Source organism: Sapajus apella, unplaced genomic scaffold (genome assembly GCF_009761245.1).
Source record: "Sapajus apella isolate SASKATOON/1434 unplaced genomic scaffold, GSC_monkey_1.0 scaffold170, whole genome shotgun sequence".
NCBI lineage: Eukaryota > Metazoa > Chordata > Mammalia > Primates > Cebidae > Sapajus > Sapajus apella.
The window spans coordinates 501,940-521,585 of record NW_022437110.1 but is presented as its reverse complement, the minus strand read 5'-3'; the positions used below and the strand labels follow the sequence as shown (position 1 = coordinate 521,585).

Below are 19,646 nucleotides of genomic sequence, written 5' to 3'. Positions count from 1 at the left end.
ACATACACTCCTAGATGCAGACAGGTAAAGAAAGAAAGGGCTCTAAGCGGGCCGTGGAAACCAGTCATCCACTTGGTAAAGAAAGAAGAGGTCAGTTGGAACCATCAGGTGGTGAGTGCTGTTCAGATCCTTTCCTTCTAGACTTTTCCCCTTGGTCAGATTCTGCACACGTGAACACTGCTGCTGCCTCGAGGGAAGACAGGACTTACATGTAACACATGTCGAGAAAGGCATACAGGAGCTCCATAAACTCGCACACACTGGGCACTCAACACAGAACAAAAGCGGCAGAAAAACCACAAAAGAGGGCTGTGGCTGGAAAGCGCGTCCAGGAGCTGTCCCACTGTCCCCGTCTGTCCAGAGGCACCTGGTGCCAGGTGTGTTCCTTAAACCCTGTCCACGCAAGATGCTCCCAGCACACAGCACTTGTTTCCCTCCTGCGCACCTGACAGGCACTGACGATGGGCCTTCTGGTTTTGCAGCAGAAAGAAAGCCCCAGGCCAGGTGTGGTAGCTCATGCCTGTAATCCCAGTGCTTTGGGAGGCCAAGACAGGACGATCGCTTGAGGCCAGGAGTTTGAGGCTGCAGTGAGCTATGATTGTGCGACTGCACTCCAGCCTGGACAACAGAGCGAGCCTCAGCTCCTAGCAGCTTTAGGAGACATTTCTTACCTTCAGGGATCCCGTACTTAGGGTTTCCCTCTACTGCTCAAAAGATAATTTGTCACGCTGGTCCCTACAGCAGACTGCTGGACACCCCATCTTACCCAGATGCCTACCTATGGCTGGCGCATTGATGCAGAGCTCTCTTGCCAAGAGAAGAAACGTCTTTCCCAGCACGTACACATTCACCTGAGAAAGAGAGATCACAACCACAAACAGCATTGGTATTTAAGGAGATGTTCACTTTTTTTCTCTTAAAATGCATCTCTTATTCAATCTTGAAAGACTCCGATGGCCTGTGGAGCAGCCACCCCACACCCGCAAACCTGGCCGTCCTCCCTCGGCTGCTGGGGCTCCCAGGGCCCTGCCTTCTTCCTCTAGGCCGCTGCTTTAGAGCCTGCTGCCGTCTCGCCAATGATGACATCTGTTTAGAAGAAAACCTGGCTGCAGGGTCCCTCCCAGGGGGTAATTCACACTGTGCACCTGCATTTCATTCAGAATCGTGCACCCACAACACAACTTCCTGCTCACACGTGCTCCTGCCAGCTACATCTCCAGCCTGGGCTCCGATGGGCCCAGAGGGCCTGGCCTCGGCCCCCTTGCTGGGATTGAGATCTGTGTTCCTCAGTGACTCCCCCGCCCCCTGCACTGTTCCCACCTCAGGTCCAAATCCACCTGCCATCGCTCTTTTCCCTGCCAGGGCAGCGGAGGTGAGGCCCAGACCGAGAGGGGCAACCCAGAGGGCTGGCAGTGATGGAAGTACCATTGCTTGTCCTCAGCAAAACAAGGACTCCAGCCTGCGTGCAGACCCTGTGCACAACCCTGCCACAGCAAAACCATGACCTGCTGCTGGCCTCTGCCAGCCCACCTCAAACTCCGCACTCCCAAACTTGTGTCACAGAGACACAGGGGTCGATGAGACCTGAATGCTGAGAGTGAGGAATCTCCAAAGGGCCTTTACATGGAAACTCACACAAGCCATACATGTAGAACACATGTAGTCTTGTTTTGTTTTGTTTTTTGAGACAGTTTTCGCTCTTGTTGCCCAGGCTGGAGTGCAATGGTGAATCTTAGCTTACTGCAACCTCCGCCTCCCAGGTTCAAGTGATTCTCCTGTCTCAGCTTCCTGAGCAGCTGGGATTATAGGCATCCACCACTACACCCGGCTAATTTTTGGTATTTTTAGTATAGACAGGGTTTCACCACGTTGGCCACTCTGGTCTCAAACTTCTGACCTCAGGTGATCCACCAGCCTCGGCCTTCCAAAGTGCTGGTGTGAGCCACTGTGCCCGGCCTAAACACCTGGGGTTCTTTCCAGAGCTGCTAACATGAATGAGGACCATTTATCAGAAATCTTCCCACTAACAGTCTAACTGGCTGCTCCCTGAGGGCAGGGGTCAGGGTAGAGCGTGGCCAGCTGCCCCCCATCTCTCTCCCAGGGCAACAAGTGGATTCTGCCTACAGACTTCCCTTGTGGGTGGGTGCCTGAGGAGATGTATGCTCAGGCCAGTGAGCAACGTGGGTGTGCCCTAAGGCAAGGATCAAGAGAGTGACCCCGTGAGCTCTCCACGGGACTATCTGAGTCCCCAGGAGCCTGACTACATCCAGAGCAGCTGCCCTGGCCCTGGCCTTGTGCTCATCCTCCCTGGGAGTCACGGGGCTGGAAACAGGGTTATGTGGTTTGCCCTGAACCAAGCGCAGAGCACCTGAAACGTGGACTTGCTGGATTATCACAATTCCAGAGGAGTATTTTTAGCTTGACCACAAAATATTTCAGCAATAGCTTCTGAGGTGCCATTTATAAAGACAGCTGGGAGGACAAGGACCCCAAGTGCCGCCTGATATGGGCAGAAGCCTAACTGTGGGCTGTAGCCAAGGGCGCCAAGGCCCCTGAGGACCCGAGGTGGCAGCACAGCCAATGGGTACCCAGAACCCCTGTGGGCACCTGGGTCTGGACACAGCTCCCTTTAAGGAGTGAAATCTACATGAATTCTACACCGTGGTCACGACTGTTTTCAGTGACATTTCTCTTTTTGAGTCAACAGCATGGTCACCGAGGACCTGTGGTACAGCCCCCAGCACTGTCCCTGTAGACACAGTGCAGAGCCTCAATGTCCTCACCCTGGGTCTTATCTACACAGGGGTCCTTGGGGTTGGTCTTTCCACTCTGTCACTTTGTTCAGTCATGTGGAAAGAGAGATGTAACTAATTAAAATGCCTTCTGTGTTATCCAGAAAGGAAGTGTCTCCAAAGAGACTGTAAGACTTTTCTGCAATTTAAAATGCATGCAAGAGGCCAGCTGTGGTTGTTCATGCCTGTAATCTCAGCACTTTAGGAGCCGTGGTGGGAGGACTGCTTGAGCTCTGGAGTTCAAGACCAGCCTAGACAACATGGCAAGACCCCATTTCTACTAAAAATACAACACAGCCAGGCACAGTGGTGGGCGCCTGTGGTCCCAGCTACTTGGGAGGCTGAAGTGGGAGGATCACTTGGGCCTGGGAGACAGAGGTTGCAGTGGGCTGAGATAGCGCCACTGCACTCTAGCCTGGGTGACAAGAGCAAGATTCTGTCTCCAAAAAAAAAAAAAAAAAAAAATTTTTTTTTCCATGCATGCAAGCCCAAAAGAAATAATCTCCTATACCTAACTAGGTTACTCACAATTTTAATTAAAAATAAAATAATCTCCTTTGTGTAGGGCAGAAGTGCACTGTTCATCCAGGCCTAGCTAACACCCACCCGTGCCCACCACAAGCAGCTGCCCTCCTGCCATGGAGACCCACACTCCCACGAGTCTCGGACTGTGACCCCCAGGTCATAAGGGCCCCTCATCCTACAGACCAAAACTTCCCATCCGGGCAGGCAGCATAGACCAGCCACTGAAGTGCGTGGGGGCACCCAGCGTGCCCCAGTCACAGCCCCAGGTGGGGAGAGACGCAGGACGGAGGTTGTCTACCTGGAGCAGGTCGCTGAGGTCCAGAAGCATGTCTGCGGTAGGAGTCAAGGATGCGGTCGCGTGGCTGGCAAGCTTGGGTTACCTGCCCACCTTCAAACGGGCAGGACTGCAGGGCTGCACCCCAGGGAGCTGGAGTCGCCCCTCCAAATGTAAGCTCTGCCTCCGATCAGGAAGGAAGGTGGGGTGCCGCGCTCAGGCCTCACCGGAACCTCCCAGCCCCAGGCACGAGGGAGACTTCTGTGAACCCAATACCAAGACAAGGGACTGCAAGAAACAGGGAGCCAGACTGAGGGAACCAGAAACGTGGGGGCTTCAATCTGATCCTGGAGAGAACGCACACCCCCACACGCCCACCTGCCCAGTCAGGTGTCCACTGCATGGTGGGTCCGCTGCCCACACACAGCACCGAAGACACAGTGACACTCATGCTCCCTGCAAGGGCACTTCCTGAACACTTATCAGGCGCCAGGCAGGCAGTCCTCCTGGGAGACAGAAACATAGACCTGGGGCTCCCTTAGTGAGCAGTGAGCCTACAGGGACCACACCAGGGGCTGTGCTTGAGAGATGGGTGTAGGGACCCTGCACGGGACCTGTCCTCGCTCAGATGAACAAACAGAACCCAGAATGTGTCCTAAGTGATTCAAACCTCAGATGGATCCATAAATTATCAAACACCAGCCACTGCTTAGTACAACCTGTCAGACAGCTAAGGTGCACATCATTCACGGCCCCACTGTAGCTTCAAGAAGTCATTCTGGACACCTCCTGGAGCTGGATCAGGAGCCCTCACAAGCAGTCGGGTGGCTAGGACGTCGGCTGGGACGTGAGCGGCTGGGACGTGAGCTGCGAGGCCTGTGAACAAAGGTGCATCTAAAGGCAGGCAGTCCCTGAGGGCTGCAACTATGGGCACCGCAGCACAGCCAACAGCCAGCCAACAGACTCATGAGAGGCCCTGTGAGAAGACTTGCGGTGGGGGGTGGGGCCAGTGACATCAAAGGAAACCAAAGGACGGCAGTAAGAACTTCCTGGGGAAATGCCCACGGCAGCCGACGTGCACAAACGGGAAAAACGAGGCCAAAAGGCTACATCCTATGGGTGACTCCAAGCATATACCTTCTGGAAAAGGCAAAACTATGGAGAAGACACCAGGCCAGTGGCCGCCAAGGGCTACGGGGAGGGAGGGTGCTGGGCAGTGTGGAAAGTTCCAGGACACTGCAGGCGCTCTGCATCATACCACACTGAGGTGTTTTGCATGTTTGTTAAAACCCAATAGGCACGGCACCAAGAGTGAAAGTGAACTGCAGACTTCCGTTACCAATAACCTGGCAAGACGGGCTCATCAACTGCAGCAAATGCACCAGCAAGATGTTAACAATCTAGGGAAATTGAGGATTGAAGGGTGAGTATGGGAACTGTACTTTCTACATAATTTTTCTGTAAATTAAGACTGCTCTGGCCGGGCGCGGTGGGTCAAGCCTGTAATCCCAGCACTTTGGGAGGCCGAGGCGGGTGGATCACAAGGTTGAGAGATCGAGACCATCCTGGTCAACATGGTGAAACCCCGTCTCTACTAAAAATACAAAAAATTAGCTGGGCATGGTGGCACGTGCCTGTAATCCCAGCTACTCAGGAGGCTGAGGCAGGAGAATTGCCTGAACCCAGGAGACGGAGGTTGCAGTGAGCCGAGATTGTGCCATTGCACTCCAGCCTGGGTAACAAGAGCGAGACTCTGTCTCCAAAAAAAAAAAAAAGACTGCTCTAAGAAATGAACTCTATTTAAGGCCGGCCGCGGTGGCTCACGCCTGTAATCCCAACACTTTGGGAGGCTGAGGTGGGAGGATCACTTGAGATCAGCAATTTGAGACCAGCCTGGCCAACATGGTGAAACCCCGTCCCTACTAAAAATACAAAGATTACCCAGGCGTGGTGGTGGGCACCTGTAATCCCAGCTACTTGGGAGGCTGAGGTGGGAGAATAGCTTAAACCCAGGAGACAGAGGTTACAATAAGCCATTACTGCACCACTGCACTCCAGCCTGGGCAACAGAGCGAGACTCAGTCTCAAAGAAAATGAAATGAATTCTATTTAAATAAGAAAAAAGGCAAAACAATTCAACAGAAGCTTCATAAAGACAAAAAAAATGGCCAACAACCACATGAAAAAGGACTCAGTTGCATTAATCATCAGAAATGCAAACAAAAACGTGACACTGCCACATGCCCGTGACGTCACTGAGTGCTGGCAAGGATATGGAACGAGCACAGCTCACCCACGCTGCTGATGGAAGCGTGAAGTAGTACAACCGCCTTGGGAAAAGGCCTGGAAGTTTCTTATAAAACTAAACACGCACCTCTGACCCATCTACTCCACTCCTAGGTATTTACACAAGAGAAATAAAAATGGGCTGGACGCGATGGCTCACGCCTGTAATCCCAGCACTTTGGGAGGCCAAGGCTGGCGAATCACAAGGTCAGGATATCAAGACCATCCTGGCTAACACAGTGAAACCCCGTCTCTACTAAAAATACAAAAAATTAACCAGGTATGGTGGCATGCACCTTTAGTCCCAGCTACTCGGGAGGCTGAAGCAGGAGAATCACTTGAACCTGGGAGGCAGAGGTTGCAGTGAGTCAAGATCGCACCACTGATCTCCAGCCTGGTCAACAGAACGAGACTGTCTCAAAAACAAAAGAGAAATAAAAACAGATGTCAGCCAGGTGCAGTGGCTCACACCTATAATCCCAGCACTTTAGGAGACTGAGGCTGGCAGATCACTTGAGCCCAGGAGTTCAAGACTGGCCTGGGCAACATAGTGTGACCCTGTCTCTACAAAAAATCCAAAAATTAACCAGGTATGGTGACAAACACTTATTGTCCCAGCTACTCAAAGGCTGAGGCAGGAGGATTGCTTGTGCCAGGAGGCTGAGGTTGCAGTGAGCTGTGACTGTGCCACTGCACTTAGCCTAGGCCACAGAGTGAGACTGTCTCTAAAAAAAAGAAATATGTCCACAAAAAGACTTGTAGAAGAACGTTCATAGCAGCTTCATTCAGAACAGCCAAAACCAGGCAGCAACCCAGGCATCCGTCAATACAAGAGTACTCCAGCTTATACTCACACAGCCACACCACTCAGCAAACTAAACCCTATGCATACCTCTGGAAATCATGTCTGCCGGACACAGGGGTTCACACCTGCAATCTCAGCACCTTGAGAGGCCAGGGCAGGCAGTCACCTGTGGCCAAGAGTTTGAGACCAGCCTGGCCTACATAGCAAAACCCTGTCTCTACTGAAAATACAAAAGGTTAGCCGGATGTGGTGGCATGCACCTGTAGTCCCAGCTACTTGGAAGGCTGAGGCATGAGAATCGCTTGAACCCAGGAGACAGAGGTCGCAGTAAGCTGAGATTGAACCACTGTACTCCAGCCTGGGCAACCGAGCAAGATTCTGTCACACTCTCTCTCTCTCTCTCCACACACACACACACACACACACACACACACACACACACACGGCATGTCAAGTGACAGAAAGGGGCACAGACCATATGATTCCATTTACAGAGCATTCCAGAACAGGCACAACTGGTCTGTACAGGAAGGAAACAGAAAGCGCAGTTGCCTCTCGCGGGGCTGGACTGCTGGAAAGGGCACGAAGCCTGTCCACTGAGCCTGCTCTGGCCTGACAGATGACCAGATGCAGAGGTGTAGCTGATTCTCAGAACTCTCCAGATGGAGCAGTTAGGGCCTGTGCATCTCACTTCAAGCCAACTTCACCTTCAAGGAACAAAAAGAACCGGGAACGATCCTCCCTTCTACTCAGCGGAAGGGCTGCCTGCGGAAGGGCTGTGGGCAGTACACACACATCTGCAACTTGCCTTGAAATGTGCCAAAAAACAGGATGGTGAGGGCAGCATGGCTTTGGGAGCGGACCACAAGTGTGAGTGAGGCACTCCATGATTCACTTCAACTTTGCGGGTATTTAAAAAAAATTTTTTTTTGAGACAAAGTCTTGCCCTGTCGCCCAGGCTGGAGTGCAGTAGCGCAATCTTGGATCACTGCAACCTCCACCTACTGGGTTCAAGCAATTCTCCTGCCTCAGCCTCCCGAGTAGCTGGCACTGCAGGCGTACGCCACCAGGCCTGGTTAGTTTTTTTGTATTTTTAGTAGAGATGGGGTTTCACCATGTTGGCCAGGCTGGTCTCAAACTCCTTACCTCAGGTGATCTGCCCACCTCAGCCTCCCAAAGTGCTGGGATTACAGATGTGAGCCCCCAAGCTCAGCAGAACATTTTCTTAATAAAACAAATGGGAGCAGGTGTGTGCATTTTTAAAAGAAGCTTGGAATTAAACATTTAACCAAGTTAAAATGACTGCTCTCCTTGAAACAAAAATCACCCTGCACTGATCCTCATTCACCTGGCTCTATCAGGAGCTTTCAGGAAAGTTTCCAGAGAACATCACATTCCCTCTGGCCAATCCTGAGAGGGCCCATTAATGCCTTTGGGGCCCACCCTACAGGTCCACACAGTTCCTGTGTCCTCCCAGCAGCCCCTCCTTTCTGCTGAGCAGCTGCTTCTGATCGTCTGGGAATGACGGAAGAGGACTGTCTGAGGCCCCCAGCATGTGACAGCCTCGATTCCGCCAGCTGGGGCCTCTTTTCACCTCCCTCCTGCCCCTGCCACGCTTTGCCAGGTGACCTTCTGGTCAGTGCACCTGAGTGCCAGTTGGAGGAGAGACGCGTGAGCACAAAGGAGGGCGGGTGACACAACGCCTTCAAAGGGCACCAGACATTCTCCAGCGTGGCACAGGCACGCGAGGCTCCCATCGGCGGCCGACACTGCCCAGAAACGGTCCAGTCGCCAAGGTGCAGCCCTGCACCCCGCTGCGGAGCCACTGCACAGCCCCAGCCCCAGGACCCAATCAGGCTTCCCCACTACAGCTATGGCCAACAGCGAGGGGGCACAGGGAAACTGAGGCTGCCCACACCACCTGCCTAGTTGCACAATGCTTGCAGGAAGGAAAAAGTACAGACGGGTCCTCACTCAAACGGACACATTTTCCTTAAGTGGAAAAGTTTAGAGATTTAAGTAAGACAGAACTAAAACGTAAAAGAACAAGATATTTCTCTCAACAGTCTTACATAGAAATGTTTTTACTAGATATCCAAAGAGAGAAGCCAGAGAAACTGCCCTTGTATATAAGCCCCACAGAAAGGGCTATGTCCACAAGTCAGCAGCGGAGGTGCCAGCAGGCGCCCCCAAGTGGACATCACCATTCCTGGCCCCATGGGACTGGAGAGAGGACCGCGGTGCTAGGACAAGGAGCAAAACCCGAACCTTCTGGAGAAGACGTCCAGCTATGCACTGGCTCGCAACTCTCGGCCCTCATCCAAGCGCCACCCGCCTTCTGCAGACCCCCACTGCTCTGCGTGCTCCCCACCAGCAGCCAACATCACTGGACGTAGGAACCCACTGCCCAGCCAAAGTTCCATGGAGAGCAGCAGCCCCAGCCCTGCCCCGCCCTGAACACAGGGCCCATCTAAAGCTCCACAGATAGCAGCAGCCCCCGCCCCGCCCCGCCCGGAACGCACAGCCCAGCCAAAGCTCCACCGAGAGAAGGAGCAGCAGCCTCAACCCTGCCCACCCCCACCCTGAACCCACAGCCCAGCCAAAGCTTCATGGAGAGCAGCAGCCCCAGCCCCAGCCCCGCCCCACCCCACCCCACCCCGCCCAGGACAAGGCCCAGACAGCACTCAGCACTCAGTGCCGGACCAAGTACCCACATGGGAGCCTGGCAGGCAGGCGTGCCTGGACCGGGCTCTAAGGGACCCTGGCTTGGAGTGGGGCCACTCACCCCAGAGCTCAGATGCCCTCAGCACCCCGAGAGCAGGCCCCATCAGGACCCAGGCCCAGGCCATGAGCAGCCCTGCCGCCCCCCCCCCAAACTCCCCAGGGACCACCCTGCTCCTCCGCCTGGAGGCATGGCAGAGAGTAGGTACTCTGGGAGCCCCTGAGTGACTGATTCAGGGTGGAAGGCCTGCTGGCTTTTATTCTTATAATAAAGCAGTGGCTCATGCCTGTAATCCCAGCACTTTGGGAAGCCAAGGCAGGCAGATAAACAGCTCAAGAGATCAAGACCATCCTGGCCAACATGATGAAACCCTGTCTCTACTAAAAACACAAAAATTAGCTGGGCGTGGTGACAGGCACCTGTGGTCTTAGCTACTCGGGAGGCTGAGGTCCCTCTCTAGACCCCTCTGGCCTCCAGGGAAGAGCACATGTGTCACTGCTGGGCCTCGCCCACCCCCTGCACAGTGACCAAATCCCTGAGCCACTGCTGGCTGCCACACCCACAGTGGGCTCCTGTGTGCAGGACACATCAAATAATCTAACACCTCACTGCTGTGTTCATATATGGCCTCTGTAAAGTTCAAGAGTACCCAGCTGCCTTCTCAAAGGTCCCTGCTCTGAAGACTGAGCCTCCCACACAGCTGGGAGCCTGGCTCTGTCCCACCCACACCAAGATAGTCCCATGGATGATGCCGCTGCTGTCCAGGCAGCCACCTTATCCTCCCAGCCCTGGGCTTTCGGGCACTCGTATTCGACCAGGCACATGGATGGCCCCAGGAGGAGCTCAGGGGCACGGGGGTAAGGTGCAGTGTCTCAGCCCAGGGCTCCTTCCAGTTCTCGCCAATTCTAATGAGCTGTCATAGTCTGGGAGTGCCAGGCCAGAATGTCTAAGGACAGGAGTTCAAGACCAGCCTAGACACCATAGTGAGACCCCATCTCCATTAAAAAATACATATATGTGGATGGGAGCGGTGCCTCATGCCTGTAATCCCAGCACTCTGGGAGGCCGAAGTGGGCAGATCACAAGGTCAAGAGTTCGAGACCAGACTGGCCAATATGGTGAAACCCCATCTCTACTAAAAATACAAAAATTAGCCAGGCATGGTGATGCGTGTCTGTAGTCCCAGCTACTCAAGAGGCTGAGGCAGGAGAATCACTTGAACCCAGGAGGCAGAGGCTACAGTGAACCGAGATGGTGCCACTGCACTCCAGCCTGGCAAGAGAGCAAGACTCCTCAAAAAAAAAAAAAAAAAACACACACACACAACAACAGCTGATCCTTGAACAACAACATGGGTTGAGGCACCAGTCAGAAATCTGCATATAACTTTTAACTCCACCAAACTTTAACTACTAATAGCTTACTGGTGACCGGAAGCCTACCAATACAGAGAAATTTATAGCCTTGAGTGCTTATAGTAGAAAGAACAAGACAGATACAATGGCTGACACCTGTAATCCCAACACTTTGGGAATCCTAAGTAAGGGTAACTGGAGCCCAGAAGTTTGAGACTAGCCTGGGCAATATAGGGAGACCCCATCTCTAGTGCACCAATGGTCCCGGCTACTCAGGATGCTAAGGCCAGAGGATCACCTAAGCCCAGGAGCTGGAGGTTGCAACGAGCTGTGGTGGTGCCACGGCAATACAGCCTGGGAGAACAGAGGAAGACCCTGTTCTAAAAAAAAATTTTTAATTAGGCCGGGCACGATGGCTCACGCCTGTAACCTCAGCACTTTAGGAGGCTGAGGTGGGCAGATCATCAGGTCAAGAGATCAAGACCATCCTGGCCAACATGGTGAAACCCCGTTTCTACTAAAAATACAAAAATTAGCCAGGCGTGGTGTCGACACCAGTAATTCCAGCTACTCAGGAGTCTGAGACAGGAGAATCGCTTGCACCTGGGAGGCAGAGGCTGCAGTGAGCCAAAATCGGGCCACTGCACTCCAGCCTGATGACAGAGTAAGACTCTGTCTCAAAAAAAAAAAAAAATTGCTTTAATCAGTGTTATTTACATTAAGTAACAGATTAAGGGGAAATATACATGATATAATCATACCAATAAACATATTAAAAGCATGTGTTTGATAAAATTCAGTACTTTTCATGACAAAAACTCTTGGAAAATTAGAAAACCAGGTAACATCCTCAAGCTGATAAAGAGCCCTGTACACAAAAGTCTACCGCAGACACATACGGGGAAGAGCAGAAAACACCCCTCCCAGGACAGGAGAGAGCCAGGCACGTCCCCTCCCCAGGCCCACGCTGAGTCCTCAGCATACAAAAGGCAGAACAGATATTGAGAGGTATGTGGGTTAACAAGGAAGAACCAAGGCTGGGTGGGGGGCTCACACCTAGAATCCCAGCACTTTGGGAGACCGAGGTCGGCAGATTTGAGACCAGCTTGGACATTATAGCGAAACCCTAGCTCTACAAAAAATACAAAAATTGGCCGGGCGCAGTGGCTCACACCTGTAATCCCAGCACTTTGGGAGGCTGAGGCAGGCGGATCACCTGAGGTGGGGAGTTCGAGACCAGCCTGACCAACAAGGAGAAACCCTGCCTCTACTAAAAATACAAAATTAACCCAGTGTGGTGGCACATGCCTGTAATCCCAGCTATGCAGGAGGCTGAGGCAGGAGAATCGCTTGAACCCGGATGACAGAGGTTGTGATGAGCCAAGATTGTGCCATTGCATTCCAGCCTGGGCAACAAAAGCAAAATTCAGTCTCAAAAAAATAAACAAACAAACAAACAAATTAGCCAGTGTGGTGGTGTATGCCTGTAGCCCCAGCTACATGGAGGCTGAGGTAGGAAAATCACTTGAGCCTGGGAGGCAGAAGTTGCAGTGAGCCAAGGTTGGGCCACTGCACTCCAGCCTGGGCAATCAAGTAAGACCCTGTCTCATGGAAAAAAAGAAAAGGAAGAACCAAAACAGGCATTATAAGCAGCAGCCACCAAAGCTCAAATAGTAAGACTGACAACTGAATTCAGTAGGAATGAACACATTAATAACGTCAACATACGAAACTCGGCTAAACCTCTGCTATGCCAGCAGCAAGACACCACTGACAGGGGCCCCTAGGGGTCCATGCTAGGCGTGCCCGTTTCCAGGTCAGCCTTTTGGAGGCTTGAAATGGCCACTTCTTTTTTCAGACGGGGCTCACTCTGTTGTGCAGGCTGGGGTGCAGTTGTGAGATCATGGCTCACTGCAGCCTCGACCTCCTAGGCTCAAGCAATCCTCCCACTTCAGCCTCCCCGGTAGCTGGCACCACAAGTGTACACCACCAGCCATGCTTTTTTTTTTTTTTGTAGAGACGGGGTTTCACCATGTTGCTCAAGCTGATCTCAAACTCATGGACTCAAGCGATCCTCCTGCCTAGGCCTCCCAAAGTGACAGGATTACAGGCGTGAGCCATTACACCTGACCTGAAATTGCAACTTCTTCATGCCTAATGATGTGGGCGCCTTCTGATTCCCTCATCAGCCATGCTCCTGATACCTTCTTCTGACCACTTCAACTGTTATCAAGGCCCTGTCCTTGAGGAGGCAGCAGAGGGGAAGGAGCAGTAACACAGGGGTTTGTGGCAGAATGAGGCGCTCGCCAGAACAGAGGGGCAGAGAAAGGTGCCTGGTTTGTCAGAAGTGTGGGCTCTGGAAGCCCATCCCAGACCCCAGAATGAGCCGAATGCACATGGCCCCTGCTGACCTGATGCACATTTCTGCAGCCTGAGAGAGGAGCAGGTCTGAGGGGAGTGTGACGGCTGGCGGCAGAGGCCTTGCTCCCATGCGTGGCCAAGTGTGGCATGGAGGTCGAGGCTGGAGGGCCATGGGAGCTAGGTATGCTTTCTGCAGACCTGCTCTGTGGAAACAGGTGATGGCACCATCCACAATGCTGGCCCCAGGGCTCAGGCGCCCTCTGGGGCTCACTGGCCTGTCATCATTCCAAGACATCCTCTCCCATGCAGGCCTAGGGCAGCCTGGCTGGACAGGAACAAATGTCAAAGACTCACAAACCAGCTGTGGGCAAAAGCTGCAATAACAAATAGAGACACACAGCTGGAAAAGCACACTGGCCAGAAACCACCTGCTCAGCAATGGCATGGGTGCTCATTACAGCCCCAAGTCTCTGCCTGGCATATCCAGGTCCTGCGTCTCAGCTCTGCTGCCCAGGCAGCCTCCCTGGGCTGGGAGCCAGGAGCAGACTTGGGCCTGGGGTCAGCTGGGCCTCGCCAAACTTGGTGGGACTCAGCAGTCTGCTCCTCCTCCAGGAATCTGGGACTGGCCGAAGCAGCCGCCGAGGTGCAGAGCCAGGAGGGGGCGGTGTGTGTGCACAGCCTCCGGCACTTTCGGGGAATGGTGGATACACCTGAGGAGCGGGCCACAGTGAAGGGTGGGCAGGAGAAATGAGCTTGGATGTTCTTAAATCAAGCCCTTGTTCCTTCCAAGCGAGGACCTCCTGTGTCCAGTCCTGGGCGCAGGGCACTAGTCCCACCCATGGGCTGGACGATGTGACAGGAGGATCCTGGGGGTGCCTCTCCTGGGGTGGGGGCCACACATCCCACAGCGTGAGCTCACTGCACAGGACCCTCTGTGTCCTGCTGATGGTGGAGTTGGGGTGGGGTGGCGGGTGCTGTTGTGCTCTGGCTAACCGGGAGGCATCCAGAAGGTGAGTGGGAGTGGGCTCTGCTTCTCAGCCTGCAGTGCACTGCCCGGGCGCTGTGCATCACCCCTAAAGGCACATGTGCGCTGTAAACACTTTAACGCAGAAATGACAAATTCCAAATGTTAAAAGGACATTTTAAGGATTGAGTGCAGTAGCTCACGCCTGTAATCCTAGCACTTTGGGAGGCTAGGGCGGGTGGATCAGTTGAGGCCAGGAGTTTGAGACCAGCTTGGCTAACATGGTGAAACCCATCTCTACTAAAAATACAAAAAAATTTGCTAGGCATGGTGGCACACACCTGTGATCCCAGCTACTCAAGAGGCTAAGGCATAAGAATCACTTGAACCCAGGAGGCAGAGGTTGCAGTGAACCAAGATTCTGCCACTGTATTCCAGCTTGTCTGAAAAAAAGGGGGACATTTTAATGAAACATCCTGATACTGAGGGTTGCCTGGCCAGAGGCACAGCCAGCAGGTTACCCAGCTCACCCTCTCCAGGAGCCCTCCCCATATCCCACTCAAAAGAGAAGCCAGCCACCAGGATCACCTGGCACCCAGGACAGTTCTAGAGGGGGACCAACCGGAAAAACACAGACAGGAGAGAAAAGAGTTCAAGATGAGAAATTGCTGCACTCAGGAAGATGGGAGATTACGAGAAAGATTCAGAAAACACAGAGAGCTCTTAGAAATTAAAAATATGAGAAATGAAACAGCTCTGCTGGAAGGTCAAGTTCAGGCACTGTCCCAAAGCAAAAAGATGACCGTATGCAAAAAAAGGAAGAGATAACCACAGGGGTTCAGTGTGGCAGGCGGAGTAACCAGAAGAAGGGAGAGAAATCCAACAACCAATCAACAGAAGCTCAGGACAGGAGGCGGTCAGATGCCAAAGGCCTGCTAGGCTCACACCGCCATGCGATTTCTGAACATGGAGATTAGAGACAAGGCACTAAAGCGCAGCAGCCGCACAGCAGGGGCCGGGAGCCAGAGGAGCACAGAACTGCCCAGAGAGAAAGCTGGAGGCAAGGCGACACAGCAGGGGCAGACACAGGGCGGAGACAGAGAGGGGGACTGCCTTCGGAGGGCTGCAGCTCGGAACACATCCTTCTCCCGGGAGCAGCTGCAGAAGGCACCTCACAAGATGAGGAGGGCGTGGTCCAGGAAGCGGAGTTCCATGCAGTGGAGATGAAGGGAGCCCCCAGGGAGCAGAAAAAAGGTGCAGGTGCACGGCAGGTGTGGACAGCACAGAGCGGAGGGGGCTGGAAGGCTCTGGGCTCCCCTGTCAAGAGGCTGAAGGCAGCTTCTGACCCATGTGTGTGTCTGCAGAGGGCAGCAGCGGACGCAGGGCCAGATGCACACACCAAACACTGGACCCTCCGCACGAGGCCAGGCTGCACACCACTGCCCAGCCCAGCCCCTGCCAGCCTCTCCTCTGAGAGCCAGCGGCCTGGCCTCAGAAAGGGCCAGCCTAGCGCCGGGAGGTCCTGTTCTCACCTACCGCCCACAGGCACTCAGCGCCCATCTGGCTGCAGCCCACTCAGAAGCAGGGCCCCACCCGCTCAGACCAGAGGGCGGCCCGAACCACAGGGGACATGGAGACAGCACCCAAGGCACGGCAGGTCCACGGGTGGGAAGAGTCCAGGGCATGACTCCCGGGGACCCAGAGAACCCTGGCTCTGCACACCCAAGGGCTGTGTGAGGAAGGCAGGTACCCAGCTCCCCACTTCTTTAATGCAGTAAAAGGAGACCCCAAATTCAGAAAGCCCTGCATCAACTGAGACAGTTCCTCCCATAAGGCGTTTTTCAATTAAAGACAAACATCAAGTTACTGCAACTACCAAGTCCCAATATTTGAGGGGAGCCAACTAAGCATGAAGATGGGGCCCTCTGAGAGGCTCCCAAACGGAAGGATACGCGGCGTGCCCTCCGTGCGGCAGACCAGGTAGAGGCAGGCGGCGATCACGTGGGCCATCTTCCGGCCGCGGGTCAGGTGCCGGCTCACGGCCATCTTGAAGAAGTTGAAGGCCGTGTCCAGGCAGTGCTGGTTCAGCTGCAGCTGGTTCCCCAGGTGGTGGATGTGGCGCCGCCCTAGGACACAGCACGAGACAGCTCTTAGTAAAGGTTCCTGCAGAACGTGGCAGGACCACAAGGCCGCAGTGGCAACTTAAGAATACAGATTTGTGCTTTTCCTCATAAGTGTCTGCGCTCACTTTTGTGTGTGGGTTCCACTTTTTATTTATGGACAGTAAAATGTGAATTTCCTGTGACCTCCACGCGCCATGAGACGCTGTTCCCTAGGTTCTGGGTGGTGTGTGCAGTGTGGCTGAATGTGCTTCTCTCCAGGGATCTAAGGTGCAGCATTGTCTGCTAAGGGCTCAGTTTGAGCTGGCTGGCCAGTACGACGCCCCTGACTGCCCTGGGCTGCAGTGGGAATGCCCCTTTTCCTACAGCCACATGACCCAGTGCCGCCTCTCCTTCCCCAACTGCAGGGAGGCCGGGTCAGCCCACCCCTCCCTTTGTCAGCAGGACCCATTCTGCTCAGCCCAGCCCCCGCCAGCCTCTCCTCTAAAAGCCAGCGGCCTGGCCTGAGAAAGGGCCAGCCTAGCACCATCCCCTGCACCTGCCCAAAGAGAGGGCCACGGCAAGGGCACGCCCAGCAGACCAGAGGGCACTGGACCCTCCTAGGAGCTGTGAGGTGCTGGAGGTGGCTGGGGCGGCAGCACCCAAGCGCACACACCTCCTTGGAGCAAGACCTTCCCAAAGCTGCGGGCCACACACGATGGCATCAGGAGGGGAGCGGTGGAGGTGCCCTGCAGGTAGGAGGAACCTCAGGAAACAAAACCCAATGCAGAGCACAGGCGCCGAGCACAGGCTGCGTGGGGAGCGCCTGGATCAACCTCACAGCTCCACTCTGTCTGCAGTGTCATGGGCAGGCAGAGTCCATGGGCAGGCAGCAAGTGTCATGGGCAGGCAGAAAGAAGCCCAGTGGGGTACCCAGAGGACACGTATGGTGGGCCAAGGCTCGATTCAGAGGAAAGCTGCCATCATGGAGATTCCAGTTCCTACTGCATCCACCAGCACCCAAACCCACAGTCCTGCAAAGACTACCCAAGGTGGCCGCCACCCCCATATGAAGTCAAAAACTGACCTCCCAGATTTATTTAATAAGGGCTCATGGGCTGGAGGTGAGGGCTGACACTCTGCTCACTCCACACTTCACTGACAATGACAAGCAGCCAGAGGTGGGCAGCTGCTGAGCCTGCACCCCAAGGAAGCTGGTGGCCAGGGTACACAGTCTGGTGGGTCTGGGTCAAGCCTCACACTCTGCCAGGCCCCTGGCAGTCAGCAGTACTACACGGAGCCCAGCCCTGCTGTGGCCCTGCCACTTTGAGCACCCACGGCCGCCTGGCTGGAGTTCATGGAGCTCTGAGGCCTGCAGTCCAGTTAAACTGACATAGAAGGCTGGTCACTGTCTCCAGAGCTGAGGCCTGGGCAGAGCCAGGACCCCAACAGAAAGGACAAAATGGCCGCAGTTCCAGCTGCCGCCTGTGCATGTGCAGCGCCAGCCAGACGGACCAGCAGAGACAATCCGCAGGGCCCAGCAAGGCCCAGAGGGAAACAGAGTCAGCTGACGGATGACCCGCTGAAGCTACGGCTCCTTACCTACCAGCTCTCTGGGGTATGTTTGGAAAATTCCGTAACACAAGGTGAGAGAGAGGTCCTCTCTAGAGGACACACACTTGAGGCTGGTGCTGGATTGGATCCCAAGCCCCAGCCCCACAGGCAGCAGCTCATGTTCCCATGCAGGGGTGCTATGATCTGGATCCTAGCCCCTATGGGGATGGTATTAAGAGGCAGGGCCTTTAAGGGTGATTAGGTCAGGAGGCAGAGCTCTAATGATGAGCTCAGTGCCTTTAAAAACGGAACCCCAGAGAACTAGCTCAGCCCTTTGGACAGGTGAGGCCACAGTGAGAAGGGCTGTGAGCTGGGAGGCAGCTCTCACTAGAGAGCTTGGGAGGAGGCAGCTGTCTCCTCCATCTCCGTTTCCATTTCGGACTTCTGGTTTCAAAGCATGAGAAACACATTCCTGCTGTTCCTGCTGTTTTGTCTGCTGGTCTGTGGTGTCCTGTTACAGCAGCCCAAAAGGAGTTGGGGGCTTACGATGACTGCAGTAAGCTATTACCATCTTCTTTCAATACCATGCACATACGGTAAAAGTGACCCTCTGAAAGCGCACATGGTGTTAGCAAAGTCACAGAGCCATGTGGTGATCACCACAACCTTGCACATTTCTCATCAGCCAAAAAGAAACTCCATCCCATCACACTTTCTCCCACCCCCAACCCCAGTAAATTTTTAACTCATGAGCTATGCAAGCATCATTAGCAAACTGAATAACGACTTTGGCACGTGTACAGTTTGCAAATGCACAAAGATGTTATTAATAAACACAAATAACATAAAAACCAACTACTAATTAGCTAGCCATAGCCTGTGAGTCTCCTTAGATTTCCAACAAATGAATTCTAAAAGTAAACTCAGGCCAGACAGCGTGGCTCATGCCTGTGGTAACCCCAGCACTTCAGGATGCCAAAGAAGGTGGATCACTTCGGCTCAGAAGTTCAAGACCAGCCTGGGCAACATAGTAAGACCCAACTGCTAACATAAATAAATAATCAGCTGGGTGCGGTAGTGCAAGCCTGTAGTCCCAGCCAAGGTAGGAGGACTGCTTGAGCTTGGAAGGTTGAGACGGTAGTGAGTCATAATTTCGCACTGCAGTCCAGCCTGGGCAGCAACTGAGCGAGACCCTGTCTTCAAACAAACAAAAAAAAAAAGGAAAAGATCTGAGACACATCACCACCTAAATCTAAAGTATAGGCAATAAAGCTACCAGAGAAAACACAAGAGAGTATCTTCAGACCTTGGCGTAGACAAGAATTTCTTAAACTAGTCACAAACAGCCCTAACCATATAAAAACTGATATAATAGGACTTCATTAAAATTAAGAAATTTCTAGCCAGGTGCAGTGACTCACATCTGTCATCCCAGCACTTTGGGAGGCCAAGGTGGGAAGATTGCTGGAGCTCAGGAGTTGAAGACCAACCTAGCCAACATGGTAAGACCCCCATCTCTATTTTTTAAAAAAATTTAAATATTAGTGAATGTGGTGGCATGTACATGTGATCCCAGCTACTCCGGAGGCTGAGGTGGGAGGATGGCTTTAGTCTGGGATGCTGAGGCTGCACTGAGCCATGACTGCACCACTACACTCCAGCCCGGGCGACTGAGTGAAACCCAGTTGTTAACAGAAAAAACCAACCAACAAACAAAAAAACAAATAAAGGAACAAAAGAAAAAAAACAAAGAAATTAAAAAAAAAAAAAAGAAACCCAGTCATTTAAAAAAAAATTCTGTTCCTCAAAAGACAACATGAAGAGAGTGAAAAAACAAGCTGTAGACATGGGAGGCAGTTTCAAAACACGTATATCCAACAAAGAACTCAAATCCACAACATGTAAACAC

The 19,646-nt window shown here is 53.3% G+C and overlaps 1 protein-coding gene across 2 annotated transcripts in view; it reads right to left on the bottom strand.

Annotated features, from left to right (window-relative positions):
* The window catches only part of BRF1 (BRF1 RNA polymerase III transcription initiation factor subunit), a 65,682-nt gene that overhangs the window by 31,519 nt on the left and 14,517 nt on the right, over positions 1 to 19,646 (bottom strand). The window contains exons 3-5 of one of the 2 annotated variants that reach the window (XM_032267618.1): positions 16,037 to 16,210; positions 3,616 to 3,647; positions 779 to 851 (exon numbers count right to left, since the gene is read on the bottom strand). The exons of the other annotated variant lie outside the window; for it this stretch is intronic. Of the exons in view, the coding sequence (XP_032123509.1) occupies positions 779 to 851; positions 3,616 to 3,647; positions 16,037 to 16,210 (279 nt within the window). The remainder of the gene's footprint in view (positions 1 to 778; positions 852 to 3,615; positions 3,648 to 16,036; positions 16,211 to 19,646) is intronic. 2 annotated transcript variants of the gene reach the window in all.